At 43.6% G+C, this 22593-nt stretch overlaps 1 protein-coding gene across 14 annotated transcripts in view; it reads left to right on the plus strand.

Annotated features, from left to right (window-relative positions):
• nfasca (neurofascin homolog (chicken) a) overlaps window positions 1-22593 on the plus strand; it is a 150978-nt gene that overhangs the window by 115101 nt on the left and 13284 nt on the right. For 6 of the 14 annotated variants that reach the window (XM_014131783.3, XM_014131782.3, XM_014131791.3 and 3 more), the window contains 12 exons: window positions 965-1035; window positions 1182-1404; window positions 1551-1666; window positions 1906-2116; window positions 2328-2450; window positions 6882-7055; window positions 8846-8863; window positions 11351-11572; window positions 12287-12415; window positions 15561-15707; window positions 19729-19860; window positions 20644-20713. In XM_014131783.3, the coding sequence (XP_013987258.1) occupies window positions 965-1035; window positions 1182-1404; window positions 1551-1666; window positions 1906-2116; window positions 2328-2450; window positions 6882-7055; window positions 8846-8863; window positions 11351-11572; window positions 12287-12415; window positions 15561-15707; window positions 19729-19860; window positions 20644-20713 (1636 nt within the window). Of the gene's footprint in view, window positions 1-964; window positions 1036-1181; window positions 1405-1550; window positions 1667-1905; window positions 2117-2327; window positions 2451-6881; window positions 7056-8845; window positions 8864-11350; window positions 11573-12286; window positions 12416-15560; window positions 15708-19728; window positions 19861-20643; window positions 20714-21178; window positions 22557-22593 lie in introns of those variants that run through there. The other 8 variants (XM_014131798.3, XM_014131799.3, XM_045691514.2 and 5 more) reach the window with 5 other exon arrangements.

Genomic DNA, 22593 nt, shown 5'->3' on the forward strand with positions numbered 1-22593 from the left:
GTTCACGTAACAGACACATCTCAAAATCAACTGTTAAGAGGAGACTGTGTGAATCAGGCTTTCATTTTCAAATTGCTGCAAAGAAACCACTACAGAAGGACACCAATAAGAAGAAGATACTTGCTTGGGGCAATAAATACACGAGCAATGGACATTAGACCGGTGGAAATTTGTCCTTTGGTCTGGAGTCCAAATTTGATATTTTTGGTTCAAACCGCCATGTCTTTGTGAGACGCGATGTAGGTGAAAAGATTATCTCCACATGTGTGTTTCCCACCGTAAACCATGGAGGAGGAGGTGTGATGGTGTGGGGGTGCTTTGCTGGTGACACTGTCTGTGATTTATTTAGAATTTAAGGCACACTTAAGCAGCATTGCTACCATCGCATTCTGCAACAATACGCCATCCCATCTTGTTTGCGCTTAGTGGGACTATCATTTGTTTTTCAACAGGACAATGACCCAACACACCTCCAGACTGTGTAAGGGCTATTTGACTAAGAAGGAGAGTGATGGAGTGCTGCATCAGATTACATGGCCTCCACAATCCCAACCTCAACCAAATTGAGATGGTTTGGGATGAGTTGGGCCGCAGAGTGAAGTAAAAGCAGCCAACAAGTGCTCAGCATATGTGGGAACTCCTTCAAGACTGTTGGAAAAGCATTCCAGGTGAAGCTGGTTGCGAGAATGCCAAGAGTGTGCAAAGCTGTCATCAAGGCAAAGGGAGGCTATTTGAAGAATCTCAAATACAAAATAGAATTGAATTTGTTTAACACTTTTTTGTTTACTACAATATTCCATATGTGTTATTTCATAGTTTTGATGTCTTCAATATTATTCTACAACGTAGAAAATAGTCAAAATAAAGAAAAACCCTTGAATGACTAGGTGTTCTAAAACCTTTGACCGTAGTGTATTTTAGCCAGAGAGATTACATTTGTCCTCTGTGTCCCTGTGTGTTTCAGCTCCTGATGTTATCCCTAGTGGCCTGAAAGGCTGGGGCACCAAGAAGAACAACATGGAGATCAGCTGGGAGGTGAGAGACAGAAAGAGGATCATAGCAGGGACTGATGTTATGGTTTCGTCCTTTACCCTTCATGAAGAGCCATGATACCCTCAATGGCAAGGTTGTATCAGCCAGTAAAAAGTAGACTAATGTGTGTGTCTTTTTGTGCTTTCCAGCCCTTGTTGGACACAGAGCGAAACGGCCCTAATCTGAACTACTCGGTGTGGTGGCGACGGAAGGATACGGGGGAGGAATGGAGTAATGTGACTACAGTGGGGACGAAGCACATTGTCCACGACACAGAGACCTACGTACCCTATGAGATCAAACTGCAGGCTGTGAATGACTTTGGACTGGGACGCGAGTCCAACATCATCATAGGATACTCTGGGGAGGACAGTACGTACCCACACAAACCTACATACACATGAAGCAACATTTCTTTACTATTCATCATCTTTTTGGAACTAGCAAATGTTTGCTCTCTTCGCTCTCTTCTTTCTCTCTCGTCATGCTGATGATCTCCTACTCGTGTCTACCTCCAGAGCCCACAGCCCCTCCCACTGACCTGCGAGTGTCTAAGATTGACAGCACCAAGGTCAATGTCCACTGGACCCCGGTAGATCCCAGCACTGTATTGGGAGAGTTCAAGGAGTACAGGGTGAGAACATGAGCCCACTGCCACACACACACACACACACACACACACACACACACACACACACACACACACACACACACACACACACACACACACACACACACACACACACACACACACACACACACACACACACACACACACGGCACACGTGGGCACAGACAGACAGACACACACACAGACACACCATGTGTTTCTACCACCCTGTGATGACAATGTGTGTGGGCCCTCTCTCTCAGGTGTACTACTGGCGTGAGGGCAGCATGGTGAAGGGTCTGCGTGTGAATAAAGAGAAGAGGACTAAAGGGTTCTACAGTACCGTGGCCCAGCCTACTGGCATACTGACAGACCTACAGCCATACAGCCACTACCGCATATACATGGTGGTCGCCAACAATCGCTACGAGGGACCGCCTAGCAACCATGTGGAGTTCCGTACCAAGGAAGGAGGTGAGACAAGGAGAGAGAAGGACAACTCCAACTATCATACAGTTCATTGGACAAATTATTTTTACACTGTAACTCACTCTCTCTCCTACACCTACCAACTCGCTCCCTCTTTCTCTCTCCCACTCTCTCCCTCTGTCATTCTAACATCCTCCATCTCTCTTCATTTCTATCCTTCCCCCTCTCTTTCCCTCTCTCTCCTGTGTGTGTGTAGTGCCAGAAGCTCCTAAGTTCTTTAAGATCATCCAGAGGAGTACAGATGTTATCCACCTGGAGTGGGACAAACCCCTGGAGCCTAACGGCATTCTGATTGGATACAAACTCAGATACCAGACAGGTGAGCCCTTCTGATTGGATACCCACTCAAAAGACAGAGAGGTGAGCTCTTCTGATTGGCTACCCAGTCAAGTACCAGAAAGGTGAGCACTTCTGATTGGTTAGTTACATAGTCAAACGACATACACACTATCAGTTCAGCGGTATACACTGCACAAGAACTTTGGGTAGAAGGTCGGAAAGGTCTTTCTAATTCCTCTAGATAATGACGCCGGAGGAGATGGCTGCCGTTTTACGGTCTCCTAACCAATTGTGCTATTGTGTGTGTTTTTTTCGCATTATTTGTAACTTATTTTGTACATGATGTTTCTACCACCGTCTCTTATGACCGAAAAGTGATTCTAGATATCAGGACAGTGATTACTCACATCGTCATGGAAGAAGAGTTTTTTTTCTTTAACAAGTTGGGAGCAAAGGATTTATTTCAGACGCCCGACAATGCCCAAAACCCTGTGCTTCGCATGAGAAGGAGACGGAGATATTGGGGTTGTATGTCGGGGTGCCTTGTAAGGATCTGAGGGCGAGTGGGAAATCTGCCTCTACCATCAGCACTATTAGCCAACATACAATCCTTGGATAACAAAGTAGACGAACTACGATCACAAATATCCTACCAACGGGACATTAAAAACTGTAAATCTTATGTTTCACTGTGTCGTGGCTGAACGACAAATGGATAAAATACAGCTGGCGGGTTTTACACTGCACCGGCAAGATAGAACATCCACCTCCGGTAAGACAAGGGGTAACGGTCTGTGTATATTTGTAAACAACAGCTGGAGCACAAAATCTAATAGTAAGGAAGTATCTAGGTTTTGCTCGCCTGAGGTAGAGTATCTCATGATAAGCTGTAGACCAAACTATTTACCAAGAGAATTAAAGCAGGAAACCCCAGTGACTCAGTCAATAAAGAAGTGGCCAGATGACGCAGATGACGCAAAACAGAACTGTTTTGTTAGCACAGACTGGAATATGTTCTGGGATTCTTCCGATGGCATTGAGGAGTACACCACATCAGTCACTGGCTTCATCAATAAGTGCATTGATGAAGTCATCCCCACGGTGACTGTACGTACATACCCCAACCAGAAGCCATGGATTACAGGCAACATGTGCACTGAGCTAAAGGGTAGAGCTGACGCTTTCAAGGAGCGGAACTCTAACCCGGAAGCTTATAAGAAATCCCTCTATGCCCTCCGACGAATCATCAAACAGGCAAAGTCAATACAAGACTAAGATTAAATCATACTACACCGACTCCGACGCTCGTCGGATGTGGCAAGATTTGCAAACTATTACAGACTGCAAAGGGAAGCACAGCCGCGAGCTGCCCAGTGACACGAGCCTACCAGATGAGCTAAATTACTTCTATGCTCGCTTCGAGGCAAGCAACACTGAAGCATGCATGAGAGCATCAGCTGTTCCGGACGACTGTGTGAACACACTCTCCGTAGCCGATGTAAGACCTTTAAACAGGTCAACATTCACAAGGCCGCAAGGCCAGACGTATTACCAGGACGGGTACTCTGAGCATGCACTGGCCAACTGGCAAGTGTCTTCACTGACATTTTCAACCTCTCCCTGACTGAATCTGTAATACCTACATGTTTCAAGCAGACCACCATAGTCCCTGTACACAAGAACACTAAAGTAACCTGCCTAAAGGACTACCGACCCATAGCACTCACGTCTGTAGCCATGATGTGCTTTGAAAGGCTGGTCATGGCTCACATCAACACCATTATCCGAGAAAACCTAGACCCACTCCAATTTGCATACCGCCCAGATCCACAGATGATGCAATCTCTATTGCACTCCACACTGCCCTTTCCCATCTGGACAAAAGGAACACCTACGTGAGAATGCTATTCATTGACTACAGCTCAGCGTTCAACACTATAGTGCCCTAAAAGCTCATCACTAAGTTAATGACACTGGGACTAAACACTTCCCTTTGCAATTGGAACCTGGACTTCCTGACGGGCTGCGCAAGGTGGTAAGGGTAGGTAACAACACATACGCCACGCTGATCCTCAACACGGGGGCCCCTCGGGTGTGTGCTCAGTCCCCTCCTGTGCTCCCTGTTCATTCATGACTGCATGCCCAGGCACGACTCCAACACCATCAATAAGTTTGCTGACGACACAACAATGGTAGGCCTGATCACCGACAACGATGAGACAGCCTATAAGGAGGAGGTCAGAGACCTGGCCGTGTCGTGCCAGGATAACAACCTCTCCCTCAACGTGATCAAGACAAAGGAGATGATTGTGGACTACAGGAAAAGGAGGACTGAGCACTCCCCAATTCTCATCGTCGGGGCTGTAGTGGAGCATGTTGAGAGCTTCAAGTTCCTTGGTGTCCACATCACCAACAAACTATCATGGTCCAAACACACCAACACAGCCGTGAAGAGGGCACGACAAAGCCTATTCCCCCTCAGGAGACTGAAAAGATTTGGCATGGGTCCTCAGATCCTCAAAAAGTTATACAGCTGCACCATCGAGAGCATCCTGACTGGTTGCATCACTGCCTGATATAGCAACTGCTCGGCCTCCGACCGTAAGGCACTACAGAGGGTAGTGCGTACGGCCCAGTACATCACTGGGGCCAAGTTTCATGCCATCCAGGACCTTTATTCCAGGCGGTGTCAGAGGAAGGCCCTAAAAATTGTCAAAGACTCCAGCCACCCTAGTCATAGACTGTTCTCTCTGCTACCGCACGACAAGTGGCACCGGAGCGACAAGTCTAGGTCCAAAAGTCTTCTTAACAGTTTCTACCCCCAAGCCATAAGACTCCTGAACAGCTAATCAAAATGGCTACCCATACTATTTGCATTGCCCCGCCCCCCGTTTATGCTGCTGTTAATTATCTGTGCATAGTCACTTTAACTCTACCTACATGTACATATTACCTCAAATACCTTGACTAACCTGTGCCCCCGCACATTGACTCCATATAGCCTCGTGTCTGTTATTTTACTGTTGCTCTTTAATTATTTAAATGTTTTATATTATCTATGTTTTATATTAAAACTGCATTGTTGGTTAAGGGCTTGTAGGTAAGCATTTCACTGTAAGGTTCCTGTTGTACCTGTACCTGTTGTATTCGGCGCATGTGACAAATGCGATTTGATGTGAATTAAGTGATAATGGTCCTGTAGGCCATCATTGTAAATAAGAAGTTGTTCTTAACTGATTTGCCGTTAAATAAAACTTCAATAATTTTGTATTTTTGTTATAATAATGCCAGAGAAGCAGGTGTTTGGAAGATCTACTGGCACCGTATCCTCCAAACACCGGCTTCGAGGGCATTATCACTTTTATACAATAGGTTACCAACATATTCAAATAATGATTGACATATTTTCATTAAAAACTTCATTTTGATGATTTTATTCATACTATTTCATCCTTCCAGAAGATATAGTCCCAAAACAAATCTAGGGTTGCTACCCAAGCCGGCTGGTCATTCGTCTTTTTGTTCTGTATCTATGGACGCAACCCAGTCGTTCATTCTAAATGTTCCAGTGCCATACTGGCTGGCAACGTTCTTATCCCTTGTTTGCTAGCTAGCCAACTACGGCTAACTTACAGTCACATCAAACAGTGTAGACAGACTAAGGACAGTAGCTGCATTTGTTTAAGCTATTTAGTTTTGACATTTATTTGGATACATCAACAAGAATGAGCTAATGAGGCCCGATTTCGCCTAGCATAGAAAATGTAATCTCTCATTAGGACACTGTTGTTCAGACGAGTTAGCCAACAACAGAGCTAACACAATCACTTAAAACTGGAGCTGGTAACACAGCAAACTAGCTGCTTTAGTTTGACCTTTTTTCAATTTCTTTGTATGTATCCAGCTGATTCATGATTTCGACTGGCTAAGAAACGCTGACTGCCTCTCTCTCTCGTCCCGAAACCCGACCCCTACACGTTCATTACTGTGGGACAGTTGGAGATCTAATTTGAATATTGAAACAATGTTGCAAATGTCGGAGAGACAGTCAAGGTTTAAACAAATCTCCGCTGTTGAAAACGAAATGTTAGTCTAAAAGGAATGTGAGATAATGTCTAGATGATTTTTATAGTCGAGATCAAGTTTATAAATTGCCTAGCTGGGCTGATGAGACAGTGGATTGCGCAGTCAGATGAAACAGAGTAAATAAGCATTTTATCGTCATAGATTTAGCCGGTGGTAACTTGTGGAATAGACACCGGCTGGAATGCGCTTATAACCAATCAGCATTCTGAATTAGACCCACCCGTTGTATAATCGTATACAATTCCAAGCTCATATTAGAGATAACCTTATGACAAGAGATAATGGTATGTAGATATGAATGTCGCGATGATAGACAGTCAAGTGTTTTTACAGTAGCTGCATGACTGTTACCTGACCAGCTGACTGACTGTGTGTGTTCTTGTAGTGAACGGGTCACGTGTTGGCCTTATGCAGATGGAGAGTTTCCTACCTAACGTGACAACGTACACACTCCGTCTGCCCGAACGAGGCATCCGCTATAAGTTCTACCTGGCGGCCCTCACACAGGTGGGAGCAGGGGAGGTCTACGCTGAGGAGTCTCCACACTTCACCAATGAGGGTATGTCCACACTGCCTACACAACACACACACACACACACACACACACACACACACACACACACACACACACACACACACACACACCTCAAACCTTACTCATACACACATACACACACCTCAATCCTTACTCATACACACATACACACATGCTCATGCGCGCCCACACACACACTTACACACATACACACATAAATCCTTACTCATACAAACAAACTTCTCTTACTCAATACCATTCTTACTCACGCGCACACACACACACACACACACACACACACACACACACACACACAGTCAACTCTGAATTTTTACGCTGTTACAACACAAACACGATTTTGTTTACTTCAGGTAAGTGGTGTAAGGCCGTTCTTTGATATGCAATATGTCACCAGCTTGCATGGTCAAGTCTTTCCTGGGGCACGTGTTCGTTTTAATTCTTCAGTAATGTGGTACGCTGGGTAATGTAGGATTGAGAAGACATAAAACAGATAACCAAACAGATCTACACAAATGTTTATTAATTCACTGTTTAGGATGACACATTTCACAAAGACTGAATGAAAAAGTGAAACCATCTACACTATGTAGACACAAAAATGTGTGCTATTTTTTTAAATAAGTTGGTCTTTTAAGTCTTAGTTATGTGTGGGAACTGGGTTAGATGTTTGTTTGAGTGTCTGTGCAGCTAGTTGACACGGTAAAGTGTGTCAAGTGAGGCCAACAGAAAAGGCTTGTAAAGCTCAGTGACTCCAGCCTACTGCAGCTCGGCAGCAAACACGTCTTTGTCACACTGGCACCCATTCAGCATATATAGCACTTTCACACTTGTGCACAGTGTGTGCAGTAGTGTTCAATGGGTTACGATGAGCCACACACACACACACACACACACACACACACACACACACACACACACACACACACACACACACTGGTGTTAGTAGCGATAAATGCAGAATCACCCAGTGTTCTCCTTCTTGGCATGTCTCCTGTCTGTCGTTGTGCTCTTTTGTCAGAATATTCTCTTTCTCTCCTCCTTTCTCTCTCTTTGTCTCTCTTCCTCTCCTGTGGTTGATCTTCTGTAGTGTCTTTTAACGCTGTCTTTCTGTCTCCGCCACTCAGATTCTCACTCTTGTTTTCCCTCCTCCACTTGCTGTCTCTCACCTGCCTCACCCTCTTCTGTCTGTCTCCACCTCCCTCTCACCTCACCCCTCCCTCTCGCCTGTCTCCACCTCCCTCTCGCCTGTTTAAATCTCCAATCCCGCTCACATCCTTCTCGCCTATCTCCACCTCCTTCTCGCCTGTCTCCACCTCCCTCTCGCTTGTCTCCACCTCCCTCTCACCTCACCCCTCCCTCTCGCCTGTCTCCACCTCCCTCTCGCCTGTCTCCACCTCCCTCTCGCCTGTCTCCACCTCCCTCTCGCCTGTCTCCACCTCCCTCTCGCCTGTCTCCACTTCCCTCACGCTTGTCTCCACATCCCTCTCACCTGTCTCCTTCTCGCCTGTCTCCACCTCCTCTCGCCTGTCTCCACTTCCCTCTTGCTTGTCTCCACCTCCCTCTCACCTGTCTCCACTTCCCTCTCGCTTGTCTCCACCTCCCTCTCGCCCGTCATCACCTCCCTCCCTCTCACCTGTCTCCCCCTCCCTCTCACCTGTCTCCCCTCCCTCTCACCTGTCTCCCCTCCCTTTCACCTGTCTCCTCCTCCCTCTTACCTGTCTCCCCCTCCCTTTCCCCTCTCCCCCTCCCTCTCAACCTCCTCTCTGAGTGTCTCTCTCCATGGGTGTTAACAGAAGATTTTTTCAGCTCAGGTACTGACCACTCGGGTGTAGGTAACGGGAAATGCATAGCCCGTCTGTCTGTCTGCTTGTCTGTCTGTCTATTTTCTATAATTCCTCTCCGACACTGTCTCAGTCCATTTTCCAGCAGTGGTGTCCAGTTCAAATTAATGACCATGTCATCTTTACATTTCCTAACCACTTTGCCTCGTCATCATATCATGGGTTTCTACCACCCCCTACTGATGACAATGGTACAGATCCAGACACCTTCTATCCTAGAGAGAAACTACCCATAGAGGTTAAATAGGGGTTGACAAATCTTACGCCGTAGCTAACAAACAAAACAAATGAGGGGTAACTTTGAGGTCTGTCAAGGGTAAAACCCTGAGGAAAACTAGTTTTGAATATGTATGAGTTCTCGTCAAATCAAGTATACATTAATTACTATTAGATATTTAAGTCAGTAGATTCTAGATTGAATTAATAGAGCAATTAGCAAGTGAACAGCCATATTCAGGACTGGCATTGTCATCTGAAAATTTTACAGAGAGCTTAAATATAGAGCTTTGGACTGTAACCAGAAAGTTCTTTGTAATGGACTAAACTGCACTCTATCAAACACTGGCTTCTTCTTTGCCAGCTGTATAAATGTATGTCTGTCTATCTTGTCTGTCATGTCTGTCTCTCTGTCTATATCTGTATCTTTCAGTGTACTGTATCTGTGCTTCACTCTGTGCTTTCAGGGATTGAACAAACCCACAGAAATCTCAGGTTCATATTTGACATTAAAACCTACAGTATTATACACTTATAACTCTCTTATGCACACCTTAAATGAATGAGTGTAGAAACAACTAACATTATAGTCTCTGCTTCAACCTTTAGTTCTATTTGAGCCACTTTTATAACTCTTATATCACTTGTATAACAGTTGCAAATCCCGTTATATCCAAGAAGTGTGTAATTCGGCTGTACTGTAGTCCAGGTCAGGATCCCCTGTAGCGTAGTTGGTATCAACTTGTAGTCGGTATCAACTTCCTGCCATTTCTGAGGTCTGAACTTTGACCTGTCACCCAGCTCCAATCCCTGATAGCGCACCTTGCAACTTGAATCATGACAATTACCTGTCCGTCACAAGCCTTGGATCTTGTGTACTGACTAAGTCGGCAAAGGGGTTGACCCTCATTACGTGAATGCACTGTGGGGGGGGGGGGGGGGGGGGGGGGCTTGCTTACGTTTGTCGTTTGTATGTGGAGATGGGAACACGTCTCCGGGGTGGGGATGGGTGGTGATTTCAAGCTTACACTGCTCTCGCTTGAATGACTCTCCATCATCGAACGTTCTCTGCTGCTCATTCACTTGCTTGCTTGCTCACTGCTGCTTGGGCTTCAGCTTTCAGAGTGTCACTCATCCATCTCATCCATGTGTGTTTATGTCTTGGCTGGTGAGCATTGCCCCTCTTCTCCCTGATCTCTGTATAAGGGGAAGTCAGAGGTAAGAGATCACTGAGTTTGGGGTTCAACCCCTCTGAAGGGCAATGCCTCTGGTTTATGCCTTTTGACTGAAACAGCCTGGGATTGGCACAGCTTTTTGATTGACATGGCTTGCGGCCAATGTGATCTCTGGCTGGCTTTTCAGTGTTACCTGGGTAACAGGGGTTCTTGAGCACCTGCCTGCACTGATGCGTTCAAGTTCGCCGCCACCTTTGCCTTTGCCTCTTCCTCTTCTTCTTCTCTCGAGATTGGCTCTCTCTGGCATGCTGTGTGTCATGGCTGACTTGGGGGAGTATGCATGAGGGAGGGAGGATGGAGGGTTGCAGTTCAACAAGGATATGAGTTCAACTGCTCTCTAGTGGGATCCTCCAAATGGAGATGTTCATCAACTGCAAGGTAAAAGGAAGAGTAATAAGGTCCTACGAAGAAGGTCCTACATACTGTAGGTCCTACAAAGAATGGCCTACATAGGCCCCTGTATGTTCACCGTAGATAATGTGATGATTCTGCTCAGAATTACGTAAGAAGAAAGCAAGTCTCCTTTGTAATAGCAGTGTATCTAAGTATGAATTTCCCATAACTTCCTGTTTATTCAATTTAAAAAAACACAACCAATAGACCTGCCCTGTGTTGGTTTGGGCAAAGATGGGGATGGATTGGTAGTCATAGCAGCATTTGGCCACGAGGGGGCACTGCTATTCTACTTTATGGCCCTCAATGTGGGTTGTGTGGATCCTGGATATCTGTTGGATCTACCCACACATATAACATATTCTATTATCTTAACTTCTAATGCCTAAAATGAAAACATATATAAATATTAGATTTCTGTTGACCTCTTTTGGCTAATTAGACAGTTGCCTTTTCCTTATTTCCGCAACAGTGCTGGTTCTGGGAAATTCCATAGCACCTTTCTGCTCATTGATTCATTGACTTTCTCTCTGTGTCTCTACTGGTATGTGTGTTTACCTGTGATTTTCCTGCTTTTGTCTTTAACCATGTGCTCTCTTCCCTTGCCCTGTAGTCGAGCCTACAGATGTGTCCGTGTCTACAACTTTCCCTCCACCTCCTCCCACTTCTACCGCTGCTACTACAACCATTAGTACCTCAACTACTACTCCCCCTACCACTACTACCACTACCACTACTACTATTACTACTACAACTACTACCACTACTGCTGCGACTACTTCTACCACTCCTGTGCTGGTTACCAGCACCAAGCAAGCACATACGAATGTGTTGGGTACATACAATAGGCCTACTGTTTCCTTTAGTTGACCTTTAGTTCAGTTGTTTTCTTCTATGGCATCTATGGCATAGATTAAATAGATTTACAATTGATACACTTTTAAAGGTGTATTGTGTTATTTTTATATCTTGCCCAAGATTCAAGGGATACATTAATAAGCTTTAATTTGAAGCATTTTGATTGGCTACTCCCTCCTGACCAGAAAGGAAGCATTTGGAGGAACTGGCTGCATTCCAGTATACCACTTCATTACCTTGTCATGTCTCCTTGGAGACAGGATACATGAAATTAAGTCACTTTAATGTATTGGAACGTAACCATTAACTCAACACTGTTCGGTCGGGCTGCGAGAATCCAACATGTAATATTAATAACAGTTAGAGGGTGTTTGTGGGCCATTATAACTCTGCCCAGTGCAGTTGATACCTTAACTACTGGGCACCTCCATTACAATTCAAGACACCTCCATCAGTGTGTATACATTAACTGTGGAGTGGGCACCACCAAAAGTGTTGACATCAATGTTGACACTCATTAAAAGGGTTCAAATATAACATTGGTCCAGTCCACTTTTTATAGGGCAACCCTAACCCTAACCCTAAAACCATTGTGTGATTACAACCCTGCGTGTGTGGTGTTGTAACACACCCCTCTCTGCTCCACCTTGCCACACCCCTGACCCCGCCCTGACCCCGCCCTGCCCTCTAGTAGGCATGGCTCCTGGGAGCGTGATCTGGAACCTGACGGTGGAGCCTAACAGTAACTACGCTAACGTCAGCTGGAACCACAACTTCCCGGCCGGCAGCAGCGAGTTCCAGCTAGAGTTCACACTGGACAGTAAGATCCACACCCAGAGTTTGTGTCAAGGCTGAGGCTAGACTGTAAGAAAATAACCAGAGTTTGTGTCAGAGCTGAGGCTGGACAATAAGAAAAGACCCAGAGTTTAAGATCCTCAGCCTAGGTCTTATTGGGGACAGTAATATTCAGAAATGGGTCAAATACATATGTGCACTTGATAAAGCTTGGAGTTTGCAATTTAGGGACTATTTCATTGCTTCCATTGCAAATTGAGAACTGAATCAAGCCCAGCTCAAGTATTTGAAAGGATTTGACATATGTATTTGACCCAAGTGTGATCATATCAAACAGCTACAGTTCAAAATCCATCCTGGGCAGAAATGTCAATAGTAAAGTTCATCTTCAGACAGTCTATCTTTGCAGAGAACCCACTGGGCTTTCTGAAGGGAACGGTGAGGCATTCTTGGGGCAGGAAAATACACAAAATGGTATTAGAAAATCCAGTCCAATTCATGACAGCCCTTCACTCTTGTGGAGAAGCAAGGCTTTTATTCAGAGGCGAGTAAGGCAACATTCTCATCTCTATTCATCTCCACAGAAAGGCCATTTCTGAGAAGAAACTCTCAACGCTCATTTAATTTTGCCTCGGCAGAGCGGAGTTCAGTTACCTATAGAAGTCAGATTAGAATCTGTCTAGCATCCCATAGCTGTAGATGTGGGTGAAATATATAATATAGTCTGTGGCATTTCCATTTGAATAATTAATGTGTTATTGTATAGCACCTCCGGTTTCTATTGCACTTTGGCTGCAGGTTTTGAGGTTTTGCTTTTTCAAAAATCCATACTAAAGGCTTTGTTAAATTTGTATCTTATTCTACCCATGTAGTTTCTCTGTTGCCAGTTGAAACAGAAGTTAATTTCAGAAAGAGAGAGGGAGAGAGAGAGGGAGAGAGAGAGGGAGAGAGAGAGGGAGAGAGAGAGAGAGAGAGAGAGAGAGAGAGAGAGAGAGAGAGAGAGAGAGAGAGAGAGAGAGAGAGAGAGAGAGAGAGAGTTATTTTACTGGGCGGAAATATACTGTTTAATAAAAAACATTCCTTAAAAAAAATACTCAAAATAACATTCCCCAAATCTTGATATGCTACCAACAATACTGATGGCTTATAGCACAGTGATAGCAGTATACGTATAGGTGTTAAATGATTCTGATTGCAGAAGAGGAAATGTTAGGTGATATTCAAACAAGCCGAGCATGTGCACACATTTCTATTTTCCCAAACTGTATCAATGACATACTGTATTTATAACACACAATATACCCCACTTTCTCCCTGTCTCTACTGCTCTCTTTCCATCTCTCTCTTTTGGAAATGTGGCTTTGTATAGTTCATGTCCATAGTGTATCATGATGTCTTAACTCCCCAAACTGTGCAGTGTGCAACCTTCATAGCTACTACCCAGTATCGAGCTCCTGCATCATCTGGCTGTCTATCTGGCTGTCTATCTGGCTGTATGTTTGGTTGTCAGGCTTGGCTTTTCCATTGGCTGTTTAACATTAGAGTCAGTGGGGGGGGGGGGAAGCATGATGTCTTTATGAACACACACACGCACAATTTCCCCGGCGGGGCTATCACTGTGATGATGACTAGCTGTAGTCAGTGGTGTGTATTCTATGCCAGATCTAGACTACGGTCTTTGTCTGCATGCTGCAGTACTGCTAATGTTATCGGGTGGGAAGGCAGGGAGATGCTTTCACAACGCAAGCCAAGGGCATTGAGAAGGTTAAAAAGATTGGGAAGGGAGGGCTACAAGCTGTTTGCTTTTGTCTTTCTATATTTTGGACTCAAGACTGTACAGATGTAGGATCTTCATTTGATCACTCTTGTTGCTGAGAATTTTCCTGCACAACAGGAAATGCAAACGGATTCTAAAGTTTGTAATTTTCACTTTAAAAGTACTTGAGTTTCCCTAACGAAAAATGTATCTACCCCTACAAAAAATGTCTATGAATTCTAATTCACATTTCCTGTAGTTTAGGATTATTTTCATGCTGCAGCAAACTGGCTCAAATTAAGATCCTACATCTGTACACTGAGTCAAATAGCAAATATATTTTTCAGACATTCAACTTGTAGCTTTAGCTTCATATTTTAACTGATGTAAGGAATGCAGTGTGTTTTTATATTAGTCAGACATTCTTCCAAGTTATTGATTTTCATAGTGCTTCACGTCTTTTTGTGACCAAGTCAAGATTGAATTGAGTTTTCTATGGTTTTGTTTAGTTGCTTCAGAGGCTGCATTGGATGTACCAAGCTTTGGAATGGTTTTGGCTGATTGCTGTATGATGATCTCGTCTCACCCTTTCAGGGGGTCAAAGGCCATGTCATAGCATGGTGCATGAAGTCACCAGTTTGTGTGCTCCTCCAGCAATCACTGACCCATGCCCCCACAGCTTGGTGTTGTCATGACCTTTGGAAAGATGCTGCGTTCGTTTCCACCATTGGTGTTTCTTCCATTGAGATGAGTGGAGTGCTATGGGTAATTGTGACACAGTGCTTTTCTACCCTCCTGCCCTATTTCACAATACAGTGTGTTCCATAATGGTGAATTTAAATTCCACTAGTCAGGGTAATACAATTTACTGCTGCCAATTCAGCTGGGAGTTTAGTAAAACTTTGATGTCCACATTATTATAGTAGCCTGAAGGAACACCTGCTTCCTAGGTTTACACTCTTTTCTCTCTCGCCAACGGAAAATGTCCCCTTTTTAGATTAGCTTTCTCAGGAGAATTATCCCCAGGTGAGAAATGTGGTTTCACCCTCACTGAGAAGAAAATTTACCAAAAAGAATCCTGTAAAAGCCATGGAACCCCGAGCTGCGGCTCTTCTATTCACTTTCAATCTCTATAAATTCCATTAGATATAAATGTATCCGTATTCGAGACATCGGCTTACAGATGTAGCTAATAATCTCAACGAGGTTGTCAATAAGTGGAGGTAAGAGGGTGTGTGTGTGTTGCATTGGGTCAGTCTCAATTCACTCCGCAGGCCCACCATCTCATAGGGGGAAAAATCAGTCCTGCCCATGTAGTATAACTGCGTCATACCCTTCCACTTTGCCTCGTTACCACGGTAGCCCGGCCACGCCCCACAACGGAGTGTGATTGGCCATCTCTTGTGTCTCCAAGGCAACGGCAGTATGTCAAGGGTACCTGTGAACCAGCCGCCCATTAAGCTGGCGGGACTGATCGAAGGGGCCAAGTACCACCTGAGGGTGTACTCCAACGAATACCACAGCATCACCAGCAATGTTGTCACCTTTGAGACCAGCGCAGGTGAGACTCCACCTGCCCAGTTGAGGAGGGATGGTACATGGCCCGGATCAGGTCAGGTCAGATAGCCTGGGGGCCAGTCTGTGTCTGCATCAGCCCAGTCTAGGAGACTATAGCAGGCTAATACAGAGACATGACAGCACCCATGCTACAGGGACCACATGGATGACCCAGTTCCCTAACAATGAGGTATGTTGGGTCAGAACACTGTGGTGCTCCAGCCAAATGAAAGAAGGCTAGGAGTTGAAATAGCTCCATGAGCTGGTATTGAATTGTTGCCATGATTTCCCCGTCCATCAATCAAATACTCAAACGCATTGTAAAGTGACTGCTTTGTCTCCGTTCAGTTGTCTGTTCTGGACTTCTGGGAATATCTGCCATGAATCAGCGATTTAGCTGTTTGTGATGTCTTGATTTGCCGTAGGAGAGTATTCCATGTGGTAAGAATAATCCAATGCAATGTAATGAATGAAAGCTAAAACATACAATGGGTCTATAACTTGGACATATACTTTACTTTTCTCATATCTTCGTTTTGTTCTGAGCAAATTCACTTAGCTAATTTCACACTTGGTTGGTTAGTAATTATAAACTATTCATGTCATTGTTGGGGTATATTTAAGTCTGCATTTTGTTACATAAGTGTTTTTCAACCAGTAGCGTACTGTGATTGGCTTATTTCAATGTTCTAGAATTATATTTTAGACCGATTTCAGATCATAATACTCTCCAGTGTCTTTGGTTGCTTTCAATATTTGAGGTTCTTTCTGTTAAAATACCTAGGTTTTGTGAAAATATCAACAAATTGACCCAACACATAATTGTAGTGTATATTCTGATTAAATTTGAAATGCAAAATAGACTTTATATTTTCAAATATATATATATATTCAAATATATACATACAGTACCATTCAAAAGTTTGGACACACCTACTCATTCATTTCTACATTGTAGAATAATAGTGAAGACATCAAAACTATGAAATAACACATATGGAATCATGTAGTAATCAAAGAAGTTTCAAACAAATCAAAATGTATTTGATTTTTGAGATTATTCAAAGTAGCCAACCTTTGCCTTGATTACAGCTTTGCACACTCTTGGCATTCTCTCAACCAGCTTCACCTGAAATGCTTTTCCAACAGTCTTAAAGGAGTTCCCACATATGCTGAGCACTTTTTTGCTGATTTTCCTTCACTCTGCGGTCCAACTCATCCCAAACCATCTCAATCTCATTCTTAGTCAAATAGCCCTTACACAGCCTGGAGGTGTGTTGGGTCATTTTCCTGTTGAAAAACAAATGATTGTTCCACGAAGCGCAAACCAGATGGGATGGCGTATCGCTACAGAATGCTGTGGTAGCCATGCTGGTTAAGCGTGCCTTGAATTCTAAATACATCACAGACAGTGTCACCAACAAAGCACCCCACACCACCTCCTCCATGCTTCACGGTGAAACCACACTTGCGGAGACCATCCGTTCACCTACTTTGCGTCTCACAAAGACACGGTGGTTGAAACCAAAAATCTCAGACCAAAAGACAGATTTCCACCGGTCTAATGTCCATTGCTCATGTTTCTTGGCCCAAGCAAGTCTCTTCTTATTATTGGTGTCCTTTAGTAGTGGTTTCTTTGTAGCAATTCGATCATGAAAGCCTGATTCTCCTCTGAACAGTTGATGTTGAGATGTGTCTGTTACTTGAACTCTGTGAAACATTTATATGAGCTGCAATCTGACGTGCAGTTAACTCTAATGAACTTATCCTCTGCAGCAGAGGTAACTCTGGTCTTCCTTTCCTGTGGCAGTCCTCATGAGAGCCAGTTTCGTCATAGCGCTTGATGGTTTTCGCGACTGCACTTGAAGAAAGTTCTTGAAATGTTCCACATTGACCTTCATGTCTTAAAGTAATGATGGACTGTCATTTCTCTTTGCTTATTTGAGCTGTTCTTAACAAAATATTTATTTGTATTTATTTTATTTTTAATTTAACCTTTATTTAACTAGGCAAGTCAGATAAGAACAAATTCTTATTTACAGTGACGGCCTACCAAAAGGCAAAAGGCCTCCGTTGGGGTCGGTGGCTGGGATTAAAGATAAAAGAAATTAAATGAAAATCTAGGACAAACACACATCATGACAAGAGAGACAACACAGCACTACAGAAAGAGAGACCTAAGATAACAACATATTAAGGCAACAATACATGACAACACACCATGGTAGAAACACAACATGACAACAACATGGTAGCAACACAACATGGAAGCAGCACAACATGGTAGCAGCACAAAACATGGTACAAACATTATTGAGCACAGACAACAGCACAAAAGGCAAGAAGGTAGAGATAACAATACATCACGCAAAGCAGCCACAACTGTCAGTCAGAGTGCCCATAATTGAGTCTTTGAATGAAGAGATTGAGATAAAACTGTCCAGTTTTAGTGTTTGTTGCAGCTTGTTCCAGTCGCTAGATGCAGTGAACTGAAAAAACAAGCGACCCAGGCATGTGTGTGCTTTGGGGACCTTTAACAGAATGTGACTGGCAGTGTTGAATGTGGAGGATGGGGCTGCAGTAGATATCTCATATAGGGGAGAGTGAGGCCTAAGAGGGTTTTATAAATAAGCATCAACCAGTGGGTCTTGCGACAAGTAATGAGAGATGACCAGTTTACAGAGGATTATAGAGTGCAGTGATGTGTCCTATAAGGAGCATTGGTGGCAAATCTGATGGCCAAATGATAAAGAACATCTAGCCGCTCGAGAGCACCCTTACCTGCCAATCTATAAATTATTTCTCCGTAATTTAGCATGGGAAGGATGGTTATTTAAATCAGAGTTAGTTTGGCAGTTGGGGTGAAAGAGGAGCGATTACGATAGAGGAAACCAAGTCTAGATTTAACTTTATCCTGCAGCTTTGATATGTGCTAAGAGAAGGACAGTGTACCGTCTAGCCATACTCCCAAGTACTTGTATGAGGTGACTACCTCAAGCTCTAAACCCTCCTAGGTAGTAATCACACCCGTGGGGAGAGGGGCATTCTTCTTACCAAACCACATGACCTTTGTTTTGGCGGTGTTCAGAACAAGGTTAAGGGCAGAGAAAGCTTGTTGGACACTAAGAAAGATTTGTTGTAGAGCGTTTAACACAAAATCCGGGGAGGGGCCAGCTGAGTATAAAACTGTATCATCTGCATATAAATGGATGAAAGAGCTTCCTACTGCCTGACCTATGTTGTTGATGTAAACTGAGAAGAGAGTGGGGCCTATGATCGAGCCTTGGGGTACTCCCTTGTTGACAGGCAGTGGCTGAGACAGCAGATGTTCTGACTTTATACACTGCAATCTTTGAGAGAGAGGTAGTTAGCAAATCAGGTCAAAGATCCCTCAGTGTCTTTGGAGTTGGTCTTTTACCAATAGGGCTAACTTCTGTATACCAGCCCTACCTTGTCACAACACAACTGATTGGCTCAAATGCATGAATTTACTTTTAACAAGGCTCACCTGTTAATTGAAATGCATTCCAGGTGACTACCTCGTGAAGCTGTTTGAGAGAATTCCAAGAGTGTGAAAAGCTATCATCAAGGAAAAGGGTGGCTACTTTGAAGAATCTCAAATATAAAATATATGTTGTTTAAAACTGTTTTGGTTACTACGTGATTCCATATGTGTTGTTTCATATGTGTTATTTCATAGTTTTGATGTCTTCACTATTATTCTACAATGTAAAAATAAAGAAAAAACATTGAATGAGTAGTGGGATTCCATTCAGAGTAATAGCTCTGCGTTGAGGGAATAATGGAATATTGTGATGATGGTTTTGGGTTGTCATACTTTGTGTGGTTACTGTATCTTGATTTGAAAAGTCTTGGATGAGGACAGATGGTCGGACGTATTGCCAGTGACTCATCTGGGGCACAACAGACTCTTATTATTTTTCTCCCTCTCTCTGTGTGTCTCATCTCTCCCTCCTGTGTGTGTGCGTGTGTATGTGCGTGTCAATGTGTTTGCCTGCTGACAGCCTACAGTAAAGATCAGGTGGACATTGCTACCCAGGGCTGGTTCATCGGGCTGATGTGTGCAATTGCTCTCATCATCCTCATCCTCCTCATCGTCTGCTTCATCAAGAGGAGTCGCGGAGGCAAATACCCAGGTAAGAGTTAACAGAAGGGAGTTAAATACCCAGGTAAGGGTTAACCGAAGGGAGTTAAATACCCAGGTAAGGGTTAACAGAAGGGAGTTATATACCCAGCTAAGGATTAACAGAAGGGAGTTAAATACCCAGGTAAGGGTTAACCGAAGGGAGTTAAATACCCAGGTAAGGGTTAACAGAAGGGAGTTATATACCCAGCTAAGGATTAACAGAAGGGAGTTAAATACCCAGGTAAGGGTTAACAGAAGGGAGTTAAATACCCAGGTAAGGGTTAACAGAAGGCAGTTAAATACCCAGGTAATGGTTTACAGAAGGGAGTTAAATACCCAGGTAATGGTTTACAGAAGGGAGTTAAATACCCAGGTAATGGTTTACAGAAGGGAGTTAAATACCCAGCTAAGGATTTACAGAAGGGAGTTAAATACCCAGCTAAGGATTAACAGAAGGGAGTTAAATACCCAGGTAAGGGTTAACAGAAGGGAGTTAAATACCCAGGTAAGGGTTAACAGAAGGCAGTTAAATACCCAGGTAAGGGTTAACAGAAGGCAGTTAAATACCCAGGTAAGGGTTAACAGAAGGGAGTTAAATACCCAGGTAAGGTAATGATGTGGGGTGGGAGTGGGTCAGGCTCCAATGTAAGAGTTTACAGGTCAAACATAAATGTAAACGTAATGGGTTATTCAGTTACGGAGAGCAGCACTCATGTAAATTCCAAATCCTTGGTGGAGCTTTGAATACATGTTCAGTAATCATGTGTGTCTTTTTGGCTTGATCTATCTTCAGTGCGAGAAAAAAAAGATCTCCCTCTGGACGCAGTGGATCAGAAAGGAGAGGACGGATCATTTGACTACCAGTAAGTATTTTTCCTGAATATGAATATTTCTCATATGTTTGTGGAACTATGTATTATATGGCCCAATGTTCCCCTGGGAGGTTAAATATGTGTTTCACCAATCAGTGACCGATTCATCTATGCAGATTATCTATTGTAACACTGTGTAGTAAATAGAGCTAGGTATGACTGAGTCACGCAGGCTTATAGAGGGGGATTTAGTAGGCTTTTGTCTGGTTGGTTTACTTATGTATGTGTATACTAGTCATCATGCTTATGATGAATGGTGTTCAGGCTTAGGATCCTGCGTAGTAGTGTTTATCTGTATGTACTGTATTTAGATATCAGGAATGAGGGACAGGGACTCTTAGGTCTTGTAATCCTGGTGAATGTTATGACAGGAGTTAGTATGTGTTAGGTCTAGCAATGCATGTGTTCAGTAGTATATATATTTGTTGGTGAGTGATTGTCTTTTGCTCATTCCAGGTCCCACTGATCTGTCTCCACTCATTTTTCTCTGTGGGGAATGAGACTCTCTCTGTCCACCTTTACTGATTAATTAACCCTCTAACTTAACCGTCAAGTCAGCTTACTCACTCTAATCATCCTGATCCTACTTTATTGAAATGGTGCTAAAACCGATGTCCTAAGTTACACAGGCAGGCAGAGGGTATGTACACACTTAAATGTGTAGCTACTGTTTGCCACCTACAGTGAGGCAGGGGATCAAATACTTTTTTCTCTCACTGTAAATCCATAACTAAAATACATAGAGAAGCATCCATACACAGCCTGTCTGGTGTGTATTGTTGTGGTGGTAACACACAAAACCTTTGGTCTTTGGTTTCCAAGGTAGCAATGACCTTTGACCTCTCACATGACCAAAGCTAATTCCTGGGTAGAGGTGATGATCATATTACCACTGACAGTGTCTTAAGATCTTCAGAAGGAGAGGAAGTGCCCCTGTACTCAACCCCCAGTAACACCACACAACCTGTAACCCAAACCCCTAACTGTTCTTATGAATCTGAAATGGAACATGGCACCTTAATTTACCCAAGCTTTGGGGGAACCTTCTACCTAGACCAGTTACAATGGTTTAGTCAGGTATATTTACAGTAATTTGAAGGGATTTTATTAGATTCGCTTTTAGAAAGCATTACGAGCAATAACAATTATATATATAATTGTTATTGCTGCACCTATCCATACACTGGATAGGTGCAGTGAATTGTGTCGTTTTACAGGGTCAGCCATAATAGTACGGCGCCCAAGGAGCAAATAAGGGTTAAGTGCCTTGCTCAAGGACATATCGCCATATTTTTCATCTTGACATCTCGGGTATTCAAACTAGCAACCTTTCGGTTACTTGCCCAATGCTCTAAACGCTAGGCTGCCTGCCGCCCAGAAAACAAGCATTACAAGCGTTACACCATAAAAAATTGATGAAATCATTTGAACAATGTTGTTGTAGGTGTTTATTCTACTTGACAACAAAGTGCTGTGGTTTTAAAGTGTTAAGTGTTTTTAAAAGCACTTGGATGTGCAGTGTGATGTTCAAAGGCGATATCAACCATTATCACTTGTGTGTGAGCAGTGCTCTACTGTAATGTTTATACAAGTGTGTGAGGCATGTCGACAATGGAAAACCAAAGCAAGTCCCTGCTCTCGCCTCTAATCAATGTTTATTAATATTACCCTCTTTTCTACAGCGAAGGTCATCGCTAAGCTCACACCGTGACACACACTCAATAGCACTGGCACTAATCCCTTTGTCTACATAACTCCCACGTTGTGTTGGTGTATGTGTACGTGCATGTTTGTGTGTGTGTGTGTGTGTGTGTGTGTGTGTGTGTGTGTGTGTGTGTGTGTGTGTGTGTGTGTGTGTGTGTGTGTGTGTG

The sequence above is a fragment of the Salmo salar genome, chromosome 12 (genome assembly GCF_965601325.2).
Source record: "Salmo salar chromosome 12, fSalSal1, whole genome shotgun sequence".
Taxonomy (NCBI): domain Eukaryota; kingdom Metazoa; phylum Chordata; class Actinopteri; order Salmoniformes; family Salmonidae; genus Salmo; species Salmo salar.